This window comes from Hippocampus guttulatus, chromosome 4 (genome assembly GCF_054856545.1).
Source record: "Hippocampus guttulatus isolate MCC_2025c chromosome 4, RoL_Hgut_1.0, whole genome shotgun sequence".
Lineage (NCBI taxonomy): Eukaryota > Metazoa > Chordata > Actinopteri > Syngnathiformes > Syngnathidae > Hippocampus > Hippocampus guttulatus.
In genome coordinates, this window is record NC_141264.1 from 19,508,340 (window position 1) to 19,531,412 (window position 23,073).

General features: G+C 43.8%; 1 protein-coding gene across 2 annotated transcripts in view; it reads right to left on the bottom strand.

Moving 5' to 3' along the window:
• roraa (RAR-related orphan receptor A, paralog a) overlaps positions 1 to 23,073 on the bottom strand; it is a 210,224-nt gene that overhangs the window by 48,360 nt on the left and 138,791 nt on the right. Inside the window, exon 1 of one of the 2 annotated variants that reach the window (XM_086108488.1) lies at positions 4,263 to 4,424. The exons of the other annotated variant lie outside the window; for it this stretch is intronic. Coding sequence (XP_085964614.1) covers positions 4,263 to 4,293 — 31 coding nt within the window. The 5' untranslated portion in view covers positions 4,294 to 4,424. Of the gene's footprint in view, positions 1 to 4,262; positions 4,425 to 23,073 lie in introns of those variants that run through there. 2 annotated transcript variants of the gene reach the window in all.

The window sequence follows — 23,073 nt, forward strand, 5'->3', positions numbered from 1 at the left end:
CAGGACACGTGTTTTCTTCTTCACTAGATTCTATTTTTAACGTGAGAGGCTCTGATGACCACTCAATGGACAAGAGCGTCTATTGGAGACTAAAGCAGCAAAAAACAGCACATCCAGACAGTGCTATTGAAAAATATAATGAATCGGATATTTTGGGATCACGTACAACTGAAGGGGAATCAAAATATCTCATGTTCGGAATTGAACTTTCTTCCTATACGTGCAATGAAGGTGCTTCACGAACATTCGCGGCTATTTGGTGGAAATGCGGCTAAACAGGCTCCGGGCTCACCACACCTCCGCTGGGTGGACACGTGAAGAGACCGAGGCAATAAAAGTCATTCACAATGCTCCTTCTCATCTGCGCTGCCAGCATGAGATCTGATTACAACGTTTCAAAAGAGAAGCAGGCCAACGGTCTGAGGACTCACACATCTCAGGAAGCATCGGAGGTTTGTTTCTCACAATAAAAGCCCTTATTGACTCTGCCAATAAGAACAGACCCGGCGAATGATAGGAGCCAGAGGAGCGAGCCGCCGACTCTTGGGACGCATGCATTAACATAGTCTGGAGTTGCTACTCACCTTCCGCCTTTTGCGGTTTCTCCCGCATCCCCCCCGTTGGCGTCTCCCGATGGCTTGACACACTCAACACCTCGACGCCTTATGTGCTTTTAACATCCTCTTGTGTTTGAGTCAGACAAAACGCAAAATCAATAACGCTTTTTCCTCCCCATTTCCTCTTTGATGCAACTTGAAAAACACCTATGGACACACGGCCCTCTGGAGGTTCCACAGAGGGGAAACATGATACAAAACGCAGAATAAAAAAAAAAAAAAGGGGAGGCGGGCAACTTCACGATAACAACAACTTCTAAGCTGAATGCTTATGAGGGCAAACGGGTGCAAATAGGGAAGGGAAACAATTTAGCCCTGCCATTAATCTTCCCCTACAGGACTATGCATGGCGGTGAGCAGAAAAGCCACAAATAAATCACTATCATTTACATTAATGAGAATTGCATCGGAACCCGAAAGTCGAACGCCCCTAACGTTGCACTGTTTGTAATTGAATATTTGAATATTCTGAATATTTTCTTTGGGATCAATAAAGTACCTCGAAAATCGAACCACGATGTCAAACGAGATGTGTGTGAATGTATCGACGTCAGTTCAATGAGCACCACGGTGGACCTATCCATTTTGGCATTTTCTTTTTTTCCTTCTTATTTATGTATTTATATAATTCTTTGTTTGTTTGTTTATTTTGTAAGACTGTGGTCGTAAGAAGGACCGGCCTCGAAAAGGAGATGAGTAAACATTATCTTTAATACCATATCTGTGGTAAATGATGATCTAAGCAATGCTGACAGAGGAAGTAGCGTGTCAGCAGTTAAATGCTACATGACAGGACGTTGCTATAAGGGAAGAGAGGAGAAGGATATAAGAAGGACGTATGGTGCAGACTCGATTTATGGCTTGAAAAAAAAAGAAAAAAATATATACAGTATATATGTGGGGACTGCTATCCTCCCTCTACTCTATCATAGAGCCAAATCAAAAAATCCATGCTCACAATGGTCAGTCAATATCCCATTAACCAGCCAGGAAAGCAGTGGGGCCGGCATGCGCGTCTCACCGACTGGCACACCTCGCACACGTTAATAACTCCCAGGGACGCCATTGCACTTCCTGCGACGGCTGAGCGGCGATGGAAAGCACGATGGCACGCACGCTCAGTCTTGTCAGGCTGATTTTTGTCTCTCTTCTGCACTGATATTATCTTGGTAATTTGGGTCAGATGAGGAAATTTAAGCCATGGGCAGAGCAGGAATTAAGATCTTTTTTATTTCTATTTTTAAATGGATTTACAGTTTTATGCATGTCTGTCTTTTAAACGTCATCTTTTGACAACCTAACCAGAGGCATGCAAGAACGCTTCGATAAATTACCCCTCCTTTTATCATGTATTTATTTTAAATCCTTTTCGGGTAACTTGTGCTATATTTGCCTTCACCTTAATCTGTGGCCATTTTTCCTCTGGCTCTCTCCATCCTGAGGCTCTAAGTGGATAATAGCCAATCTTGTTAACCTCTGCTTTAATGTGTGAGGGCCTACAGCTTTGCAATGGGCCGCTAATGGAGAGAGACAAATCAACAGCAAATATGAACAGCCGCAATAACGTGACCTCAAAGCACCAATCACGAGACATTTGGCTTTTCCTTCTCTCGCCGGACTTTTTTTTACAGTCTAGTAGACACTCACACTCAATCGCATATTCATGCACAGTCTGTACTCGTTTGGGAAAAAAAAAAAAGGCAGCGATAGATTTCTCTCACTGCGCTAATGATGAAGGGGTTAACTGGAAAGAAAGGTTCAACTTTTCTTTTAAAAAAGTACTTTTCTGTCAATAAGCACATCAAAGAACTTTTCTTTAATGATGTAACTGGGTTTTTCATTTTAATTGTGCTGAGTAGGCTGCCTCATTTGCATGGGGTAATGAGAGGGATGTTTCCATTATAGGTAATTAGGTACTTGAGAGACAGTGGTGGGGAAAAGGGAGGCAGAGGAGACATGAAGGGAAGGCCCGGGAGGGTGCACAGCCACACAAAAGTGTCTCCTATCGTATGGTGCCGCTCTTGCAGTTGACCATTAACATCGTCAAATCGTCAAATAATCGGTGAACTATAACAAGAAAAATATAAACACTACAGGCGGTGCACTTTTCACTCCCAATAGTTCATCGGGTCGCTAAAGACGTATGATATAGAGAACTTTTTGCCACTTCCTAAATCATACAGAAAGGGTATGATATAACGCTCAAATAAATGCACTTCATCGGAACCGACAAATGTTTGCGTGGGTGCGACCAACATAGTCCAAGATGTAATCAAATGCGAGATTAAAACATTATGTGCTTCGTTCTAAATTGAATATCGATGACACCGTGTCGATGGTCATTCGTACAATTAAGACCAAACGTGGCACACGACACAATTTTGATCAAAACAGACACAACAATGGCCACAAGCTTGACTTCTAAATTCATCACATGCAGTGCGAATCACGTTGCAAACACACAAATAAAAACTTGTTGTCAATCATTCGCACAGACGTAGGGACTATTTCTGTGTTGAGTGTTTTTCGTGTAATGGACTTTTCTGAAGCCAAAAAAAAAAAAAACATTGACAGGTGGAAAGCAAAAAAGAAAAAAAAAAGCTGTCAACGCCACACGACATTATGGTTTGGATCATTTCGTTTTGCATTTAATGCCAAACGACAGCTCTTTGGTCCCTCATGACTTGTTATTCAAGCCATTTGCATCACGTGCGCACGTGAGCATGTCTGCATATGAGTCCGAACATTTGTCTGCACTGAAGAATCAAGACTGGATTCAAATGTGCGAGGCGCATGCTCATATGGACAATCAAGTGTGCGTGTGTGTGTGCGTGCCAAGCCATGCATGAGAAAAGTGCGTGCTGCACTCTATGTATGACTACACTTTCACTGTCTGCCCCTGCCAATGAGTGTGTGTGTGTGCATACTTTTGTCTGTATAATGGAGGGGGTGGAAGACTTGGGATTTGGCATTCTAGATCATCATCACACAGACGGGGGAGGACCCAGTCAGGGTCTCATGGCCACACATGTAAACCCGACTACACCCCCCCCCCCCCATCCACCCCCAAAAAATAGGTCAGTGGAGCACTCACATTCACGCATCGTTATTGCACATGCACATGCAGACCCATTACACCTCCATCAAACAATCCCATCGTCTGGCAGTCGCCTGTCTGCGACCCCACGTTCAACGCAGCCACGCACATCCTCCTCTGCACAACTGACACGTCCTCTGGACTGGAACAACGGGATTAAGAAGTGTGCAAAAAGGAAAGCCGCGTGCACACTACCACTCCAAAAATAAATCATCAAAAGTCCAAAAAAGGACAAACTGTCATGTGTAACTTGTAAAAAAAAAATTTCGGAGATTTAAATATCTCAACAAACAAAATATCATGCAGAAAATACAAATCATAATACACATTTTAGAAAGCATCATTTACTTGCATGCATTCTTAAGCAACGTAATACATTTCCGCCCTCTCTCTCTCGATCTGTCACTCATGCCTTGCAAATGAAATGCAAAGAGTTGGCAGCCTCTGAATAGCGACGCTGTACTTGTTACTCAGGCTGCCCGCACAAGCATGCATTGTTTTTTTGTTGTTGTTGTTGTTTTGTTGTTGTTGTTGTTGCTCCTTCTTACCTTTCATAGCTGAAATCACAAAATACATCATTAAGCTTCGGGTCCATAAGAGAACAACTATCGCCCCGCGCAAAGCCCCTTACACTGCTGTTTCAGCAGTAGCTGGCCAGCACAGCTCTCTGCTTCTCAGCCTTGGAGCATGACCACACCAGAATCCATGTGACTGTGACATCAGCGCTCCACTCTGACTCCTCCCCCGTCCCCGTCTTCGCCGCCCCCCCCCCCCCCCCCCCCTCCGTTCCCCTCCCCTCCTCTCCACTCTCGCCTTTGATTGGCACAGCGTGCAGCCAGTAGGGGCGCTGAGAGCTCAGGCAGGGAAGCTTGGCCGCCTTCCCGCTGATTGCAGTCGAGCGTGCCCGCCTCTGCTAGACACAGCAACCCTTGCGCCCCCCCCACCCCATCCAAGTGAGCTCTTATCTTTGCAGTCAAAACTAGCAGACACCGGTTCACACTTTTGGTGCAATGTCAAGTATAAAGTGAAGTAAAAAAAAAAAAAAAAGGGGACAAATTGCTAGACAGGGATGAGAGGAGAGGGAAAGAGAGGCATCTGAAGCAAAAAAAGAGGAGAAGATGGATAAGAGGGGATGTCTAATTTCTCTCTATGAGTGATCAGTGTGGGGGCCGGATGTCTGCCAGCGGAGTTGAGAAGAAGATGAGTGGAGCCACATTGCTGCTTCTTTCTCTGACCTCTCCGGAGCCTCATCCAACACACATAGTGACAGATCTCACACACTCAATTTTGACAGGTGTAGAAGGGGCGAAAGGGTTGGGATGATTACCCCCCCCCCCCCTCCCGCACCCACCGCCCCACAGCGAACAGGCGATGAGTTTCACGCAAGGATTTCTTCGCCTCGCTCTCGCCCCCTGCTTTCCGTCCCCGTCTCTGCCGTTCTCTCTCCTTCCATATTACCCCCCACTGCCAACCCCCCTCCTCTTCGCTCATCCTCGTATGATAATCTGTTCTGACTCGTAGCCAGCTGCCTCCCTCTGATACAATATTCTGGTTTTAGTGCAATCCAGCCTTGGCCAATAACCACGTTGCATTTGGCATTTCCCCGAACAAGCTGCTTCTCGTATCATCTCAAGACAAACAGCGCGAGGCTTCGCTTTCACACGCTACAATATTTCAAATCTGAAAATGGAGAGAAATAAAAGAGGAGGAGATCTAAACAAAACTATCGATATATATTTGTTTACACCATGAATATTTCAAATTTGGAGATCGTGAAGGCTCATTTCACATTCTCTTTAGATGTGTCTGACGTGAACAACATGACTGCGTTGCTGTATATTTGCGAGAGAATGATGATGCCACCACCGGGACTGAATTGCACATTAACTATGCAATTGCTACAGACGATTTGAATATTTATTTATTCCCCATTTTAAATTCTAAATGTATTTATTATTCATTTGACGCCTTCAACCGTGTCCTAATAATTGAATAAAGGTATGCCTAACCATATACAATATGGAAATGAGCACTCAACAGCAGTTGTGACATAAATCTTTCCATGACAACGTTTCATTAGGACCCCCCGTGATCCATTAGGGACTCTCAACATATTAACTCACGTTGTGTCAACAATGGTCTCTTATTGCGCCGCATCTAATGAACAAAATATCATGCTGAACCTGATAGCATCAATCGAAGCATGCCTCGGACAGAAAGTAATCAGCCGCTAGTGAAGTATTGAAAACGTCAGAGATGCTGAGGTCGTCTCATTTTCACCGAGGCAAAATCTTCACCCGATGAGTGGAAATACGCTAACTGCCGCTGCCAAGATCTGTGGTTGCTTTTCAAAGTGCCTCTTCTATCACAGTCTTCCTGGAAACCACCGCAGTAGCTTAGCGCCGAGCGATGAGCTTTCTTTTGACACATCTGGACCAAAATATTCGAAATGAACGCTTGTAAACAACAGCAATGTAATTTCATCTCATATCTTCCAAATTTTCCTCATCTGCCCAAACACGCAACTGCACGACATGAACAGGAAGAGATGGCACAACCATACTGTACGTGCAACTACATTCACTGTCTGATTTTCCACTTTTTAATTTCTGCCAGCATTCGGTCATTATTCAGTACAAATTGTTTAAATTTTGAATAATGACTAAATGACTAAAATTCTTATTATTTTTTGCGGTTGGGTTGTTAAAATAATACATAATGTAGCATTTTTTTTACCACCAGTAGATAGAAACAGAGCTTTCCAAACCACCACAATTTTGCACATGTGTCAGCGTCTCGTGTCTCATAACACAAAATTCAATAAAAACATCGAGGGACCTATTTTTGCTCCCAGCACAGTCTTAATGTGCACTTTGGTGGAGTTTTCTGTCTTTTGGTATTTTGCTAGACTTTGCAGAGGGAGAATTAGGAATAATGGGGCATTTTGAAATTTGCATTAAAATCAGGGCGGTCGGAGCTCAGTACGCCCGAGTATGCCATACTTGACATCAAGGAAGCGGAAATAGAGTCGCTGGAGTCCATGTATGGCATAGGCAGGTAAACTGCAAGCGCTCCCCTTGCGGAATGAAGATGATGTAGTCGGTCACCTTTGTCACGTGGGCAATTGGAGACCGCCTTTTTTGCAGCCATGATTGTACAAATGTGTCTGATGCCCACCCAACAGTTATGCCGTGTGGTCAGAACGATGCTATTAAGATGCCCCCGCGTCGAGATCCCAAACGCACTTGACTCAACCAAAATTGCCTACCAAAACAGGGCCCCAGAGTGTAATTGTCCAACCAAGTGGAGATTTCAAACCTTTGACAATAAAATGCCATATAAGCATACTGCATGTCAATCAATATCAATAAAGAAAGAGATTCCCTTTTTGGGTTTGAAAATCAAACTTGTAATGCTAGAATTGTACATTTTCAAGTATGAGTGCATGTCATTGAATTCCCTCTAAAGGTTAGATGACAAGTCCTGAAAATGCACATCAATGCCTGATCCCCCCTAGGAAAGTTTTTTTATTTTTTTCTTCCAGCTAACATTTGCTGTTAACCACATTCTTCCCTGACTGCTTCACATTGCTTGTGACAGAATGCCAATAAGCTGCTTATACATGTTCATTAGAGCATTGATTAACCTCTCAAGGACCTGATGGTCTGCCGGCAGTAATGTGGTGTTGTTAACACATTACTGCGATCTCTCAGTCATTGCGCATGAGCTGACCGCATTCACGTCAAAGCAAAGCTGAGTGTTATTCTCATCATGGGGGGTTGGGGGGGGGGGGGGGTGGAAGGCAGAATTATTTCATCAGATCTTAGGTGTACCGAATGTTATAGCCGCTGAGTGTATGTACAGCTTACTAGACATTAGCCCACTTCCTGTTTGTGACCACACACGCTGGTAGGCGACTGAAATGGTAAACCACTTTAAGAAGATACGACTAAGAAAGCTGTTATGGCCCGTGCTGACGTTTGCTCTGGCACAATGGGGTGGGCGGGGGAATCTTATTTGCCCACAAACTAACTATTCTCGTGAGAAATTAGTACATGATGAGACAAAGTCTGCCCAGCAACAGGATTGCATGGTGTAGTTATAACTATACTAGCACGTGAAAAAAACTGAAAAGAAATACCATCGTTCATGACATTATTTTATAATCTTTGTGTAATCTTATTTTCAGAAGACTAGACTGCAGTGGAACATCCCCAAAATCGTACAATTAAGACTTTAAGTGTCATTTTTGCAAAGAGTTGCCCTCTCAAGTCCCACAAAGCTTGACATGACACCTGGTCGGCATGCCTCACCAGACGTCAGTTTCATCAACATGAAAGCATCGACTTTACATCAGGGGTGCCCAAATCCAGTCTTTGAGATTTGGGCACCTCAGGCTGGATAGGGGCTCTTGAGGACTGGATATGGATATCATCATATAAGCAGACTCACATTTAAAACAATAAGACATTCATTGCCATCCGTGTCACTTCTTATCTGCGTTAAGGTCTTTGTCTTTTTTTTTCTTTTTTACATTTTGGATAATTCACTTCTTTTTACACTTGTGTGACAATTCATGTTTAAAAAAAATTTAGTTTGAGGTACATTAAGTTTTATTTAGAGGTTGACTGACACCTTGTGAGTTACATTGTCTCCGATTGGTTGTTTTTCCTTGGGCTCAGTTGTTTCCTGTTTATTCATTTAAGGGTACAGGATGGATGGATGTCATATTTATGATCTACTACTGTCAAGTCAACAATCGATTTGTTCTTCACGCTCTTGAGCATGAAACATGGACGCTTAGTTGACGGTATGGTCCAACCGGATGGTCCAACCCTGCCCCACGCAGCATCTTTCAAACTCGTCTCAAAACTCATTTGCATTCGATGGCATTTGACACGGCCTGACTCAGACTTGATCTTAGTCTTACTGTTTGGTGCTTTATACTGTCTTTGTTATTCATTTTTTCTTTTAATGTTGTATATATGATATTTGCTCCATGTACAGCACTTTGTGTACTGCGACGGTTGTTTTAAAGTGCTCTATAAATACAGTTGAGATGAGTTGAATGACGGCCATTGTTCACCAATCAGAGTTCATTTTCTATGTACACTTGGCCATTCGTACCAGTTTTTCGACTGAATATCTTGTAAAGGTAGTGAAGCTGTTCGAGCGTAAAAAAAATGACAAATATTTTTGTTATTTGAGTTCTCAGTACTTGGTGCTCAGGTACGAGGTGCTCCAAAATGACACAATGAAGTACACGGTGACATTCAACAATCTCTTGTGAACAAAGGGTTGAGTGAACTATCTTTATTTATTCAGCGCACGGCGCAGGAAGGTTTCACATAAAACATATATCATTTTGACCTGGTTTTGAACAAGTTTATTTTGGGGCTCTTATGTCTCACTCCTGGACTGTACTTTTTGAGAAGCGCCCATTTGCACGCTAAGTGTCTGCGCGTCCATTTATCGAGTCATGAGCGATGAGTCTCCCTCCTCTTGGATTCATTCACGCAAATGTACTTCTTGTAAACAAGCTTTGTGGAATTGAATTCAATTGAGATGAGGCGCAGCGGCATCGGCCCGGCGCCCCCGGAGAGGAGGAGCGGACCAGTACTGATAATAGCCTCATTAGCAGTCTGTCAGTAGCCATGCTACACACACATGCACACGCTCGCTCGCCACGCGGCACAACCGGCGTCTGAGACGGGAGAAAGCTTTGTCGTTTGCATGTCGTTGCGCTCTCCGACCTTTGACCTCTGTGGATAAACGGTGATGGACTTCCTGGTCGTGTGCCAGAGCTTGGCAGGAGATAATTATATAAAAAGACCAGAGGCTTGCATTCGCCAAACGGAGCCACCGTGGTGTTTCCAAACTCGCCGGCATGCCCGAAGCAGCGCTCGAATTAACAAGTCACAGCAAGCACTCCACGAAAACAATACAGATCAATTTAATATAGATGCCAAGGAGTGTCGGGTATAATATGAGGGCCATAATAGCACCGGCCCACACTGCGCAATCCTAAACCAATTTAGGGCCATTTCAAACGATTTCCTGCGGGCTTGTGGGAAGACTTCAATAAATCACAAAAACAACACGCTGAAAAATATACACAGTGAAAAGAGAGAAGTATGATGGAATAAGTCCGCAGGAGCACATGTTGGGCACGCTATAATGTGCTTGCTTATTTTCCGAACCCACTCGCTGGGTACGTGTGGGCGAAAGAGGTTCCGTTTTCGTGCACAAAAGTTGAAATAAATTCAATTCCTCCTTTTTTAGGAAATGCAACTGACTTCGGGCACGGGAATCAGGTTTAAATCCCAGTCTAGGCAGACAGTCCACCTATTATGGATTGTGCCAGAAAAGGGAACGTTGATTCTTCTTTTTAGAAAATGTTGGGAATTAAATCGGTATTATTTAGAACAGTGTTTTTCAAACTTTTTTGAGCCTTTTCTTTCATTGAAAAAAAATCTCGCGGAACACCACTATCTGAAAATGTGAAAAAAGAGCTTATTTTAACAATGAACGTGTTATATTGTTACTATAACCGTTTTTTTAAATTGAAGAATGACGTTATAACAGCTTGGATTGGTATCAAATAAACACAAAGAAAAAAGTGTTTTATAATCTTTCATTTTGAATGTTTTTTGAATTTTTATTTTTCACCGTCGTCCTGCATTCATGTGTCACAAATTCGCTTATCTCTCGTCTTAATACAAGGCAATTGGCTAGCTGTTGCTCCTCCCTCGCGGTATGGAAGGATACTGACACGATTACTTTGCCGGGCGATAGACCGCACAGGCATACAAATTGGTTATTTTCCCGCGGCACACCTGCCAATGTCTCGCGGCACACTGGAGAACAACCGCCAGGGTGTCGACTAATTTCAATTAATCAAAATAATCAAAATTATCGACCCAATGAGCTTGATAAATACAGTATACACTCGCATTGACTGGGTGCTTTTTCGAGTCAACGTTGGATGAGCTGCTCCACCCAAATTTGGGTTACTTTTAACCCAGCAAGTTTTAAGAGTGTATGGTGGAATCAAGTTTGAATGAGATTTGCCGTGTGTTCAGTGATGTGGCAGCTATAAGTGTTTTTTTTTTCATGCGATCCCATCTGATGACACAGCAACCACACGCCGCCATGCATCCTTTACATGCAGTCGCCATAGGGCAACCCAGCTCCGCTCTCTTTGAATTTTTCATACACACACACACACCCACACACACACACAATATTTATAGAACAGAAGGGTCGAAAGGGTGCGATATGAAAGCTTATCGCTCGCGCATAGGTCGCGGTGCAAAACTGTCAACCGTCATATAATCAAAATCAACACGACGGCGAATGCTTGACAAGGCCGCAGCCTTTCGTTTTACAGATATTTATAGTGCTGAGTTTGAATGTATTTTTCTGCGTAAACACTAACATGAGAGCCGCAGGTATTTCCAAATCAATTGAATTGAAGGCTTTCGCATTAAAATCACCGTGGCGGGTAGACCGGTCCAAGTTAAAGGAAATTCACACGCCCGCTTTACATGAAATGACCCCTGCGGGTAATCATTTATTATTTACACCCACAGTTTTGTTCGAGTGGCTGCACACTTGCGAGTGCCATTCCTGGGCTTGTGGCTATTTCTTTCTGTCTTTGGTCTCTTTAGCTGCACACAGAAGGGTTTACAATCCACCGCAATGGCTCTCGCATTGATTAACGCGGCCTTGAACAATACGCATATCGAGTTATCCAACAAAGGTTGTCACTCCGTGGAAAGAATCCGTTTACTCGCTCGGTGAAAAGAGATCACTGGCACTGCTGGAGTGCCGTGGCACATCCCGTGGAACAATATTTCAATAGATCAATCGGAATGAGATTTAACAATGAATTGCTGCCGAGCTCTTTTGTGCGAGGTTGCCCTTGGGGACAGAGGGGGAATAGGGTGGGAGAAAAAGGGAAGAAGGTGGGGAGATTATCGCAGGCCTGGCAGCCTGTGTGAGAGGCTTAGCCCCGGCTATGCGGGGAGGTGGAACCCCGTGAATTCTAATGAACTGGCAAGAGCCACACCAACCGTCCCGAAAAAAAAAACAAAAAAACAGCTCCATCACCATGACATGAGGACGACAGGAGGGAAGTAGGAGGTGATTAGGAAGGTGCATCTCCTCCTCAGCAAACCAAACAGAGCGGGTCATTCTCCCTGTGATAATTATGCCCATAACCAGGCATGAGGGATTGGTAATGGACCTGCTTATTCTTCATGCCCCGCAACGGCAACCTCTGGGCCTTTCAAGGGGAAAAGCACAATCATGTGGGGTTTTTTTTTTTTCCCTGCTAGTCGGGTGACTCCGGTAAGAGATGCAAAGGCGGCTGAAAAGGGCAGCGGGGGAACTTGGCCTTTGAGGGAGAAGTTAACGAATGAACTTCATTATTGAGGAGCAAACCAGGGAGACCGCCCGGAGTGTGTGATGTATTACCTGGCCTCCAACCGACACACTCCCCAACATCACCAATATAACCTGACGCTGGATCTAAGGCGGGGGGGGGGGGGGGAGGGGGGGGGGTTGTAAACTAAAATAGTTAACCTTCTGGCTTGAGGCGAGAAACAAACAAGAAAACAGAGCAGCCAAGTATGCAAGCTACCAAACTAAGTTGTTTTTAATTCAAGCAAGAAACGCATGGTTGGAGACAACTACCAAAGGTGTCTGAACAGATATCCTACACTGAAACTCGATTTACATGAAGAAAAAATAAAATAAAATAAAAAATAAATCTACAAAATTCTAATTACAAGATCAGCTCAAGAGGTAAGTTTACAGGAGAGGTTTAGTCCGGTATACTCTAGTTTTAAAGCTTTATGGACAAACAATAGTGAGCCTGGTTCATCAATATCCATCCATCCATTTTCTAATCCGCTTTTCCTCACGAGGGTCGCGGGTTTGCTGGAGCCGATCCCAGTTATCATCGGGCAGTAGGCGGGGGACACCCTGAACCGGTTGCCAGCCAATCGCAGGGCACACATTAACAAACAACCATCCGCGCTCACACCTTGGGACAGTTTAGAGTGTTCCATTAACCTGCCATTCATGTTTTTGGAATGCGGGAGAAAACCGGAGTACCCGGAGAAAACCCCCACAGGCACGAGGAGAAGATGCAAACTTCACACAGATAGGCCGGAACCGGGAGTGAACCCTGTAGTTCTGCACTGCGAGGCCGACGTGCTAACCGGTTGCTCACCTTGCCGCGGTTCATCAATATGTTCTTTAGAAAGCGGGGGGGAATGTAGGTTTGAGCACTAAAGTTAATTTTCATACCGTATGTGATAAATAGAGCACAGAACTTCACCAAAGGCCTAATTTCAATCAACACAACATTAGAACCCACCAAATGAATATGGCAGGTCATTTAAAATGTGAGAAAAGTTAAAAAAAAAAAAAAAGATGGCTCTCCAGTTTTCCTCTTCCAGGATTGGCACCAAAACGCAATGGGTCTGAAACGTGCTTCAACTTTCGAACGAGTATGAAAACCTCCACGGTAGAGGAAACAGCCTTTATTTTGTCATTGTGAATAATGAGGGAGCCCCCCCCCCCCCCCCCCCCGCGCAATTACTTGGATACTTAGAAGAAGGACTTGTAGCTTTAAAGAACACACTTAAATGTTCGGTGTGACTTAATTTAGTGGTCCGGCGAGACGATCCAGTCAACACAATGCAGATTACCCTCATTTATTACAAAGCGAGCAACTTTTCAGCGCTTTATAAAAACAACTGACCCACCGGAGGGAATATGTTTCCTTGAAGATTGAGGGAGCTCTCGGGGCGATGCGCGACACGCATCACTTAGCCTCTTCCCTTATCCTCCTTACAACGGGCCGAGATGGAGTTTCTCCCCGATAGATCCTATGAAGGTATTTTTATTTCTTTTTTTTTTTCCTGTGCTCTCGCTCAGCTCTTTTACTTTAGACTTATGAGGATGCCATAGGTGCAGGGATGTGATTCATCACAGGGTGTGCTCCTCTCGCACCCTCACACATTAGTAATGTGGTCCGCAGAGGAGGAGTCCTGTCATCAGTCTGTACCTGGACCCTCTGAACAAGGTAGGTCAACAGGAGGCAGCCACGGCTGGCCCACTTTTAGTCTTTCACAGCACCTTTAAGTTTCTTCTCGCTCCGCTAAAACAGCAAACCTGACGAACAACGGTGCGACCCGCTCGCTCGATGCAATTTGCACTGCTGGAATGTCGTCACTCGCCATATCTACAAATTCAAAAATGCGGGGTTGTTTTGCTAACTCACTTGTTGGGAATTTGTCCATTTTGAGCAGATTTAGTGACTTGAGCTCATAAGTATTCATAGTTTTTACCTCTACTGAATTAGAATCTTGTCCCAACGTGCCGTGTGAACTCTTCAACCCCAATGTTTTGGGTATAAATAACCCAGCATTGGTTCGGTCCGTTTTAAACCCAGCGCCGGGGTAGCTATTTCACCCAATTTGCTTACTTTTGACCGAGCAGTTTTAAGAGTGTCGCGACTCAGTGAAGTTGCGCAACGTGTGCAACAGACCAGATGAAATTTAATGAGCTCTTAAAGTAAAATAGCGCTGTGTAAAAGAGGGGGAAAAATGAAGGGAAGGAGAAAAACAAACAAACATGAAATGAGTCACACTTTGGATTAAAAGTTCTCAGATTTATCCATCTCAAAACTGCCGGAAGGCATTCCATCACTTACAAGTCCTCTATAATACGCGCAACATGAGTGGCAGACACCTGACCGTCTGCTATTTCATGGAATGGAGAGACTTTCTTAGCCAGTGTAAGCCGTTGACCTGCACACCACAGTTAATGCACATTTAAATACCTGCCTCGATTTTCATGTTTGTCATTTTACTTGCGAAGATTAGGTGTAAAAAGGCTATTTGAAACCAAAACACGGGATTAAGGGATAATGCTGCTCTGTGTCTTGTGAGTCGACCTTGATTCTGTAATCCAACACAATAATGGAGAGCAGCATATTTCCCTCGCTTGTACATTCAATAGTCTCACACACTAGTTCCTCTGATGTAACGCGAAATGCACAATAGCCTCGCACGAAGGAAGGATCTCATCATTGTATTACTGATGTCAAAAGAATGTAAACGGTATTAACAGTTATGCTCAAATTCAACATATTCCCGACTTGATTCGTTGTAAACGCAAGGGATACGCCATGTATTAAAAGTGTGTTCGCCAATCAAAATGAAAATCATTTACAGGAACGTGATTTTAAGGGTCTTTTAACATGTTTGTAAAAATATATTCATCACCATACAAACAAGTGCAGAAATATTGAAGTAATTTGATGAATCGATAAACCTTTAGTTGCACAACATTTGCACCTGCATTTTGCCCTGTGCTATTCGCAAAGGATATTGCGCTAATAACGTACCAGCACAAACGCACCAACAAAGATTGACAGCTGAGTGCGGTTTACACCTTTTCCCCCCTGACTGCACAAACAGAACAATTGCCACCAATATGTTTTGTTTATTTTCTTAATCATGTCCTGTTTGGCTGCTTAGTCATGCTGAACGATGAGTTTGGATGTTTTTTTTTTTTTTAAATATTAGTTTTTCTGTGCAACAGATAACAAAAAAAAAAAAATGCTCTGCCTTGGAGCATCACAGGGAGCACTTTCACACATTGACTATAGTTCCTGGGGAAACAGTCCGTAAAAGAGTCCGTAAAAGAAAGAAATGATTTCACAGTAGCCTTCCACCGCTAGCTAGTTGGACTTTTTTGTAATGCTCCCACAAATAGTCAATGAATGACACAGCCACTTGTGCACTTCAATTATCATCATCTGTCTATTCCACGAACCCTGAAAAAAAAAAGAGGAAATTCTCTGTTGGGAGGCTCCGCTGTGAATTGGCCTGCCACTTGATGACTAACAGCTATTAGCCGTTAGTAGGCTCATAGATGGCTGACCGGCATAGAATTTGTCCAATATAACACAGCCTCTCTGCATATGCCGTGCGGAAATCCACACAACAGAGACACTTATTTACTGAAAGGCAAAGGGAAAGGATTATCATGGTCCCATAAGCTAACAAGCTAGCGAGCTAACGAGCTAGCGAGCTAACGAGCCTGCTCGACAATGGCAGGATCGTCCAGTGCATTAATGCCTCACGTGTTGTGTGAGGTCCCCCACATAACAGAGACACCTCAGGAATATTAACTGTTCATTTAACACAGCGGCACACTGACTACAGACACAGCGGACATGTGCACAACATTTTAAAGCAGGAAGGTGAGCTTTGGTTTTGAATGATTTAGGAGCCTTAATTTCTACACTTGGTGATTCTTTTATTCATTCAATTTAGACAGCCTTGCTAACAATACTCTTCTTTGTGTTGCGTCAAATAGTCAAGACATGAATTTTGTCCCTTTAAAGGGTATTTCATCAAAATCAAATGAGTGCCTTGGATGTAAATGACACAAATCCGTCAACGTGACTGCTACTGGAACCAATATGAAGGAGGTGTACACTAGACTCTCTTGTGCCAATATGGCTTATTTTCCTGACTCCTATCTCCTTTCCTGTTTCTTTATTTCCCGCTCACACTGCCTCAGACGAAGTAGAATGAAAACCTGCCTTTGATGTCTGGGATCCCATAATGCTGAGCAGTAGAAATCCGCATGCCTGTTATCTGGAGAATCTTAATGATGACGGCTAACTTCACAATGGGTTAACCGCCACGTCTCGCTGTTCTCACACCGCACACCCACAGAAACACAAATTAATAGCAAGCGGGAGAAGAAAGGGAGCGAGGGAGAGAAAAAAAAAACAGCTTTTCTATAATAAAGCAGATTCAACAAAATGCACACAATGTGATCAGCACAAACGTCAATGTATAATATCACCCAAAGCTTTTCTGCTTTTTTCTTTCAACGTGTCACTTTTTTTGTGCTTCACTTTGCCAAACAGAAAAAAATAAATAAATCTTCACATCACGATGTATGCGCACGTTGTTTGTTTTGCCCCTAAAAATCTTTGCTTCTCCTCCCCTGTTACCTACCTACCTGTTCAAAAACATCAGATTTTTTTCATCACATTTATTTGTACCCAACTTCTGGTGTAATTTAATGTTGTATGATATGCTAACACAGTTCTCCAGATCACACCTTTACATATGTATAACCCGCCTCAATGTATCACGCCGGTAATTTTTCTCTCTAATGTCAAACCAAGTTTCATCTGGATGTGACCCAGATCGCACATTTGGCAGCCATTTAATGTTCATCTGTTTTATATTTATGTGCAATTAATTCATATATCTGGTTGTCATTTGGTTCCCTTTAATACAGAGCAAAATTTGAATCGGAAAGTTAAGATCCAAGAGTGAAGCCAACAATGGAAATAATTTTTCTGTTAAAATGCTGAAAGTCTTATCGGAGGTCTGCGCACTCTCTGAGTGCTCTTGTTTAAAATCATCATGCGATGAAGGAGACAACTATATGCAAGGTTTGTTCAGTAGTATTCTGCATAATTCAGGAATTGTTAAATTATGCATATAATTTTACTTGACTTAATTTGTTCCCGATATTGCATCAGCGTCTGCAAAAAGCCACCAAGGAATATGGCTGAAAATTGATTTTGTTCTCCATTTCACAAGTGTGTAATTGGTGCGGACGCGCGCCTCGGTCTGAAGTGATCTGATACGGTCGTGGAGAAATAGCTGTGATCACCAGACAAGCGCGCACGGCTGAGATGGAGGAGCCTGATGACAGTGACGATGGCACAAGGACGTTCCATGATGCCCCGCCCCCCAATCTTTGAGCACCCGAGCGAGCATCGGTCGGGATCATAACCGGAGGAGCTCCATGACCTCCGCCTTCGTCGCCCTCCATGTATCAAACCTTCCAATACGTGCTGACACGGTCGTGCTACGACTATGTGTGACTTTGTGCGCATGGACGACCTGATGCGTGATGGATAACCTGCGCTCGAGCCCGGGCAGGCCGCGAGCGAGAGGCTGCCCGCGCCTTCTCGGCCACGCCGACTGCTTCTCTCCGCAGCCGTCGACCTCACCTGAGGTGGCGGGAGAAGAGAAATGAAACGGCCGGAAGCAGATGGAGCTGCTTACTTTTTTTTTTTTTTGGCAAGCCCATCCAGGCATTGTGTCCTTGTCACGCGTCAGTTACTCTTGTTTTCCAGTTTGACAACACTTTGCAGCGGACCCTTTCAGCTTGGGGCTGAGGCACAATAAGGGACGTACGGGGGTGAGGAAAAAGGGCTGACGAGGCCTCTCTGGGCTTCTCTGAAAGACTGGGAGAAGAACCAGATTAAGCGGCAACAAAGGCAGAGCACCCCAGTCCGCTTCCCTCGCCACTCCTTAGAAAACATCCGGGGCCCCGAGGAAGTGATCAAAAAGAGCCCAGAGGAACTTATGTAAAGAAAGTACATGTGCAAAGGCCATTTGCAATTTCGCAAAATGGCAGATATAATGTATTTACTGAAAAATGAGGGCCTGCCATATTGTGTTGGAGTGGAGAAAGGATGGTCGGGAGGAAAAATGGAGAAAAATCGTGCTGGCCTGGTTTACGACAAATAGATAGCTCTATTGATTTCCCTTTAACAGCCACTGTCCATCCCTCACTTTTGTGATTACACTGACCTATTTCTGAAAATGAAAAAAAAAATATATAGATTAAACCAAAACATCCAAAAAGAAAATACTCCTTTTGTGGAGCAAACACAAAGGGGGTGACAAAACCTAACCTTCAGTCGTGGAGGAAAGGGAAAAAAAGACATCTCTGAGAAAAAAAAAAAAGTACCATGCTGGGAGCGAAATAACTTTCCACAGAAAGAGTATGAGGGCTTTGTTGTGTCCTGCATTGTCAAGCCAATGAAAAATAAAAACAACATTAAAATGAATGAAGTTACATTTGAACATCCACCCCATCCATTATCTGATCCGCTCATCCTCACGAGGGGCGCTGGATATTTTGAACATCATGAAGGCAACCGTACGAGAGGCTCGTTTGAATGTCTGCTCTACAGCGAATTCTGCCATATTGTTTTGATGTATTTATTTCTCCATTTATTTTTATTTGCTTTGCAGTGCCTCATTGCTGTACATTGCTTCCTCTGCGCCAAATGCGCGCTCGCCCTGCGTTGCCACGTCTGCACCGAGCGTCTTTCTCCAGACTAGCTCAGTTCTCAGCTCTGGGGAACCCGACGTCAGCTGAGCTTCATTATCAGCCCGAGTTTAACAACACACTGGATGCGCTTCCCACTTGAGTACAACTAGCAAATCCCCACAGAGCTGAATCAAGGCAACAATGTGATGAAATACCTTCAAACAACATGCGAGCGGGGGGGGGGGGGGGGGGGGGGGGGAGTGAAGCGACACACAGACAGCTGATCGTGCCCTGGGCCATTCCACAGGAGTACACGCCTTGTTGCCAAGCAGAAATTAGCCGGCCACTGGGACATATTCTCCTGAATTGGCAATGTACAGCGCTATTAAGGAGGATAAATTTCATGTTTGATCAAGCAAAAAAAAACAAAACAACAAAAACAGACCCACACAGTGGAAGCAAATCCAAGCAGGATGAGCGGCTTCATTTCGGGTGAATTACGATTCTGTCTACCGAGGCAATCATCGCGTGAATGTCGGATTTATTTTGAGTTCATACTCCACAAACCACTTGGGGAATCTCCAAAGTCGAACGCCCTAAAAGTCCAACAAAAATTGTTATCATCAAGGTCAGTCACGAGTAATGAGACCGTACCAAAATATATAACGAGGGGTGTCAAACTCATTTTCATCATGTAGCGATGGTTCCGCTTTCCCTTAGGGGCCGTTATCATTGTGGAAATGTTGGAACTGCTTTAGCGTGTGACAAAAAAAAAAAATGATACAGAAGGCGCAAAACTGTTTTCTATTGTTTTTTCTCTACCTTCCTGCTCCATCCTCCTGATGTCTCTTCAGACGAGAGTGATTTCACCAACTTCAGTTCGGAACGCTTTAAAAATGTGACCTGGAAGTCGGCCAGTTTCACGTCATTGAAAACGCAACAGACAAAAAGTCCAGCTCTGCAACCTCGTGTGAGAGCGACTGACGGATGGCAAGCTGGGCAGTGCAACACGAGGGTAAATCATGAGGACCCATCAAAAGAGATTGGTGGGACTATTTCTGCGAGGGCGCACGTTTCTGGCAAAAGAAACTCGATACGGGTTGCGGGGCAAATAAATGAAGATGCGGTGGCAAGGCCGTGCTTCTCAATTAGTGTAAGAAGTCTGTCAGCACTATGGAGATAAATAGTGGGAAGGGAGGGCGGGGGGAGGGGGGGGTGGACTAAAACTCCATTTTGTATCTAAAAGAGAGGACTGATGACTTGATGTGTCTGATGAGTTTACGCTGAGACATTCCATATACACTCAAAAGCCGTTTCATTCGTGACACTTGCGTAAATCCGTCAGGGCCTGATTTACGACAATTATCAGAACATCGTCTGTTCAACAACGCAAATTTGGACTTTCCGAATGAATGAAGTGCTAACGCTTTTGAGAGTCGTGCTGCGTCATCGATGACAAAACTCGTTTCAACTCTGCATTTTTTTTGCGCGCGTGGGTCATTTCGATGCACTGTGACAATTGGTACTGGTCTCTCCCAGAGCAGTCTTGTGAGTCTCAAGTTTTAAATGCGGTGTACTGCAGGATGGGCACATTCTTGTCCAGTCAATTGACACGCGCACGCACACGCACACGCACACGCGCGGGAGAAGTTAAATAAAACAAGCATTGCTTTCACGTTTCCGCTGGATTCCCCAAAATAATCAAAGGATTACTGGCCTCTTCATTTTTGCTAACCCAGTAAAATTTTGTTTTCATCTTTCACTTACACGTCCGATTCCATCCTTTCTAACTTGGTTTTTTACTTGAAGTGCCCTCTCATATTTTCCATGGTAAAACCATCAGAGGTACTTCAAATGCTTCTTTTGAATACTGGATACGAGCTGACCGGATGTTTTGCGTGCAAGACCACAACCACGCAGGTTAGTCTAAATGTGACACTCCCTAATAAATTGGCCTTAGGGACAAAAACAGCTCAGAGAATTTGTTGCGTGGCTGAAGCGTGATTTGAACTCACCACCATGACGCAGCAGCAATGCGTATTATTGTTTTTGTAGTTTGCAGTAGTGGCAAAGTGTCCCGCATTTCAATATTGTGATTCCCTTCTATCAGAAATGTAATGCAGTGGAGTTCCAAGTCAGCGCAAACTACAGTAACATTGAAATGACCACCTTAAACAAATGCTTAGGCTCATTCTCGAGGTCGCTCTTGGTCTACCTACCGCATATCATCTAAAAAAAAATGAGTGTAATTGTCTTGGCGAAGTTTTATTTCCACCCCTCCTTGTATTAGAATGATGCAAATTCAGCTGTATGGTAATTTGGGATGCAGCTGTGATGTTTTCTAATGTTGCTCTACTGGATTGTAATATCATTAGAATTTATTAAATGAGTTATTTCTTTCACCGATGGATTGGGGAAGTTCTAAATCTACTATGATGCAAGCTGTAAAAAAGAAACAGCAATTCAAGCAGAATTTTGCATCCGCGCCGGTAATCGGGCACATCTGTTCGGTTCGAGGAAGAGCATCCTGGCTACGTGACCTCTGGGTGTGCGCGAGCCACCTTGTGGCTGTAGATCACGCATTTGATGCGAGATTAGGAGTGAGACGTCCAATCCCAGCATCTGATCTGCTGCAGCGTAACGTTTCTCTTAACAGGTCCAAACTCAGCCCCGCCGAAGCATGGTCCTGCCTGGGGGGAGGTGGAAGCGCATACAGTGCAGCTAAAAAAATAAAATAAAATAAAAAATAAAATAAAATAAAATAAAAAACTACACAAATGCCCTGTTCTAATGCTAGCTGTTTGTAATTTAAAGAAATGAAACCAAGATTAATTTTTTCAAAACTTTTACATTTTGAATGTGACCTAAAAAAATTACAACTGAGTTAAAAAAAAAAGCTAATTACCCAATTTATCTTAGCAAGTAACTAACTATGCAATAAAGCATCTAAATCGCTCACCTACTTAATGTGTTACCGTAGCTGTCATATTTTCCTGACTATAACGTGCACCGGATTACTAGTTACAATATCAATGAACAGGTCTATTTTCATATATAAGGCGCACCGGATTCTAAGGTGTATTTTCTGTTTGAGGCATTCAATGTTTAACCGTGTATTCCAATTGTATGATTATTTGATGGTGTAACATCGCCTTCATCGACGACAACAACAAGTAACGGCGCAGTTGGAATTAAAAAAAAAAGGCTTGTGTTTGAATTTTACTTGAATCCCTCTTTATCACAAAAATGATACAGACGCAACAAAAGGACAAACAGAAAAAGCACTTGTGGAAGTGTGTACATACGGTCAGAAAAGTTATTCCTCTATGTCCTATTTGGGTGCCTTTATTGTCATTACGTGAACGGAAGCCCAGATACTTCCATCCATCCATCCATTTTCCGAACCGCTTGATCCTCACTAGGGTCGCGGGGGGTGCTGGAGCCTATCCCAGCCATCTTCGGGCAGTAGGCGGGGGACACCCTGAATCAGTTGCCAGCCAATCGCAGGGCACACAGAGACGAACAACCATCCACGCCCACACTCACACCTAGGGACAATTTAGAGCAACCAATCAGCCTGCCATGCATGTTTTTGGAATGTGGGAGGAAACCGGAGCACCCGGAGAAAACCCACGCAGGCCCGGGGAGAACATGCAAACTCCACACAGGGAGGGCGGAGCTGGAATCGAACCCGGTACCTCTGCACTGTGAAGCCGAGGTGCTAACCACTGGACTACCGGGCCGCCCGCCCAGATACTTAAATTCTCTTAATAAATGTGCTTCAACTAAACTAACAATAAAATAAAAGACCAAATATACGCCATACGTCAACCAAAACTATTCAAATGGCGCGCAACTGAATAAATGCTTTGCGCTAGTAGGACTACATTTTGCATGATTATCAGACACAATAGCAGGAAGTAGTTCAAGTTCCGGTAGGACAAAAACATGTACACTTGCGAGCGACTGGAACACGAATATGAAAGTAAATAGGAAGAATTTTTTATTGAAGTTGACAAACTGAAAAGTCGACATCCTGACGTTACCCTTCATTGCGAAAAAGTTTGGATTCACTCCATGCTAAGTCATTTTGACACATATATGAGCGCCGTGCACCACATAACATCGTTTCAAGGTCAGGAAGCACAACCACAACGAATACATGAGGCTCATTGGCAGTTTTGAAGAAAGTGTGCCTCGTCGTCCGAAAACTACGGTACGTATCAGCGAGTATAAAGCGCC